The sequence below is a fragment of the Myotis davidii genome, unplaced genomic scaffold (genome assembly GCF_000327345.1).
Source record: "Myotis davidii unplaced genomic scaffold, ASM32734v1 scaffold594, whole genome shotgun sequence".
Classification (NCBI taxonomy): domain Eukaryota; kingdom Metazoa; phylum Chordata; class Mammalia; order Chiroptera; family Vespertilionidae; genus Myotis; species Myotis davidii.
In genome coordinates this window covers 186,091-188,857 of record NW_006285787.1, presented here as the reverse complement: position 1 = coordinate 188,857, position 2,767 = coordinate 186,091, and the positions used below count along the sequence as shown (strand labels likewise).

General features: G+C 36.4%; 1 protein-coding gene across 1 annotated transcript; it reads left to right on the top strand.

The window, feature by feature from the left end:
- Positions 1 to 783: 783 nt before the first annotated feature.
- LOC102775202 (olfactory receptor 4Q2) lies at positions 784 to 1,725 on the top strand. The gene has a single exon (XM_006756766.1). It carries the CDS (start codon positions 784 to 786, stop codon positions 1,723 to 1,725), a length of 942 nt encoding a protein of 313 aa, XP_006756829.1.
- The last annotated feature ends 1,042 nt before the right edge of the window (positions 1,726 to 2,767 follow it).

Here is a 2,767-nt window from a genome sequence, read left to right as displayed (position 1 = left end):
TAGCCTGATCATCTACATAGTGTGATTTGCTATCCCAAATACAACCTCTACAGAGCTTATGCCTGTTTAGTCGAATCTTAAATTCTAACTTCAAGTTTTATTTTTTCCTAAGGTTTTGGGGGTTAAGGGCGTAAGAAGAGATTAACTAAATAACTTATATAGCCCATAGACACAGACAATAGTGTGGTGAAGGCCTGGGGTGTGGTAGGGGCTGAACAGAGGGAGGCAAATTGGGGGACATCTGTAATACTGTCAACAATATTTATATATTTAAATTATGCCAATATTGTCACATGAGACTTGCAATTACAATGTATGTTCTATTGGAGAAGATAACATTTTATTTTCATAATTTGTTGGTTCATTTTAAAAATTTTAAATAAAAGCCTCGCTTAAAATTTTAATAATCTTAATATATACATATGTACATATGTATATATTACTACCCCAGGGAAATGTAACATATGTTTAGAGACAATGTAAAAAAAGAGAAGTAAAATTGTGAATTATGGAAGAGAGATTCATCAAGTTGAAACTAAAGGCTGGGACCAGGCAACTTCATGCTCTAAGAAAATATTGGCTGTCTCAAAGTTGGAGCTAGTTGGAGAATATATTTTTATATTAGCTAAGGAGAGAAGAATTTCTTCCAGCTAATCAAAATATTCTAGGGAAAAATATCTCTTGAAAATGAAAAGTTTCTTGTTTTTCATGTAAAACATCTCATCCATTTTTATTACTAATGTCCCTTGTTTAATTTCTTGCATCTAGGTGGAGCCAGGTCAAATGGATGAAAACCAAACGGAGGTGGTGAGAGAATTTGCCCTGGCAGGCTTCTCACAGAAACCATCTATTGAGGCAGGGCTATTTGTACTATTTCTCTTCTTCTATGTGTCCACATGGATAGGCAATGTCCTCATCATGGTCACAGTGGCTTCTGATAACAATTTAAATTCATCACCCATGTATTTTCTTCTTGGCAACCTCTCTTTTCTGGACCTTTGCTATTCAACAGTAACTACTCCTAAGCTTCTGGCTGACTTGCTTGATAAAAACAAGCTCATTCTCTATGACCAATGCATTGCGCAACTCTTTTTCCTGCATTTTGTAGGGGCAGCTGAGATGTTCCTGCTCACAGTGATGGCCTATGATCGCTACGTTGCAATTTGTCGCCCCCTGCACTATACCACAATCATGAGTCGAGGATTATGCTGTGTGTTGGTAGCTGCCTCCTGGATGGGAGGATTTGTGCACTCTACAGTCCAGACCATCCTCACTACCCGTTTGCCCTTTTGTGGGCCAAACAGGGTGGACAACTTCTTTTGTGATGTTCCCCCTGTCATCAAACTTGCCTGTGCAGACACATTTGTCATTGAATTACTAATGGTATCTAACAGTGGGTTGATCTCTACCAGCTCATTTGTGGTGCTGATTTCTTCCTACACCGTTATCCTTGTCAAGATTCGCTCCAAGGAGGGAAGACAAAAGGCACTCTCCACTTGTGCCTCCCACCTCATGGTGGTAACACTCTTTTTCGGACCCTGTATTTTCATTTATGCTCGTCCCTTCTCCGTTTTTTCTGTGGACAAAATGGTGTCTGTACTCTACAATGTTATCACCCCTATGCTGAATCCCCTCATCTACACCCTTCGGAACAAAGAGGTCAAGTCAGCCATGCGGAAGCTGTGGGGTAGGAGTGGACTTCCTTGGAAAAAGCAGAGGCCCTAAGAATTTGAAGTGAGTTTCTGAAAGCAAAGAACTGAGGTTAAAATAATTCATTCTGTATTAATGAGTTAGGAGATGAGAGCCTACTTGTTCCGTTTTCTTTCGTAATACTCCTGGTTATGGCTTTATAATTACATTAAACTCAGGAAAACTCCTTTCATATTGAATTTTCCTATCTCCTGCTTCCCTTTCTTCCTCGAAGCAAATCTGTTTTCTGTTTTTATCAGTCTGTGTTCTTTCATTCTATCCTTTCATTTGACCAAATTTTATTCTATTCTTTCTTTCTATTCAGTTTGCTATTACACAGTGGCACAAACTACCCTTTCCAAACTCTCACTACTTTTTCTTTGCCTTGCCACAGTTTTTATTTTCTTCTTGAATTTTAAGCTTTCTAAAAATTAGATGTCTGAATAAAACTAGATGAATTGAATAAGGAATTTATATATGTTTTTATTCCCACAAAATATTTAAAGGGTATCAGTTAGATGAATTAGGGTGAATCAAATTTATATGACTGTTGAACAATAAACTAATGGGACACATTAGTTAGTTTTGTCACTTCTCCATACTGCTAACAACCATGTAGTAGTATAATTGACAGATAAATTGCCTAATAGTGTGGGTTCAAGTACCCATCTGTGAGTTACAAACCAATTGAATTTAGACAAATTAATGAAATTATTGGAACCATAATTTCCTTATCTGTAGTATTCACAAAATGATGCCTACCCCTCAGTGCTCTTTTGGAGGGTAAAAATTACAATAGATATGAATATATCTAGTTTGGTGCCTTGCTCATAACAGAGCTTTAATATTATTTATTTATTAAAGTTGTTTTTTTCAATGACAGAAGATACAGATGGTGATATTTGAAACTGGTTGATTTGCTTTAGGGAAACAATGGCATGGTCTATAAGCAATTTGTGAAGGATGTTAGAAAGTGTATAAAAATGAGTCATGATATTTTTCCTGTATGAATTATTGAACACAATTTATATTCTGTCACCATTATCATAAAAAATTTCTTATTGACATAGGTTGTCTT

Bases quoted from the DNA above. Each gene is read 5' to 3' on its own strand.
- LOC102775202 (XM_006756766.1), top strand. From the start codon at position 784: ATGGATGAAAACCAAACGGAGGTGGTGAGAGAATTTGCCCTGGCAGGC.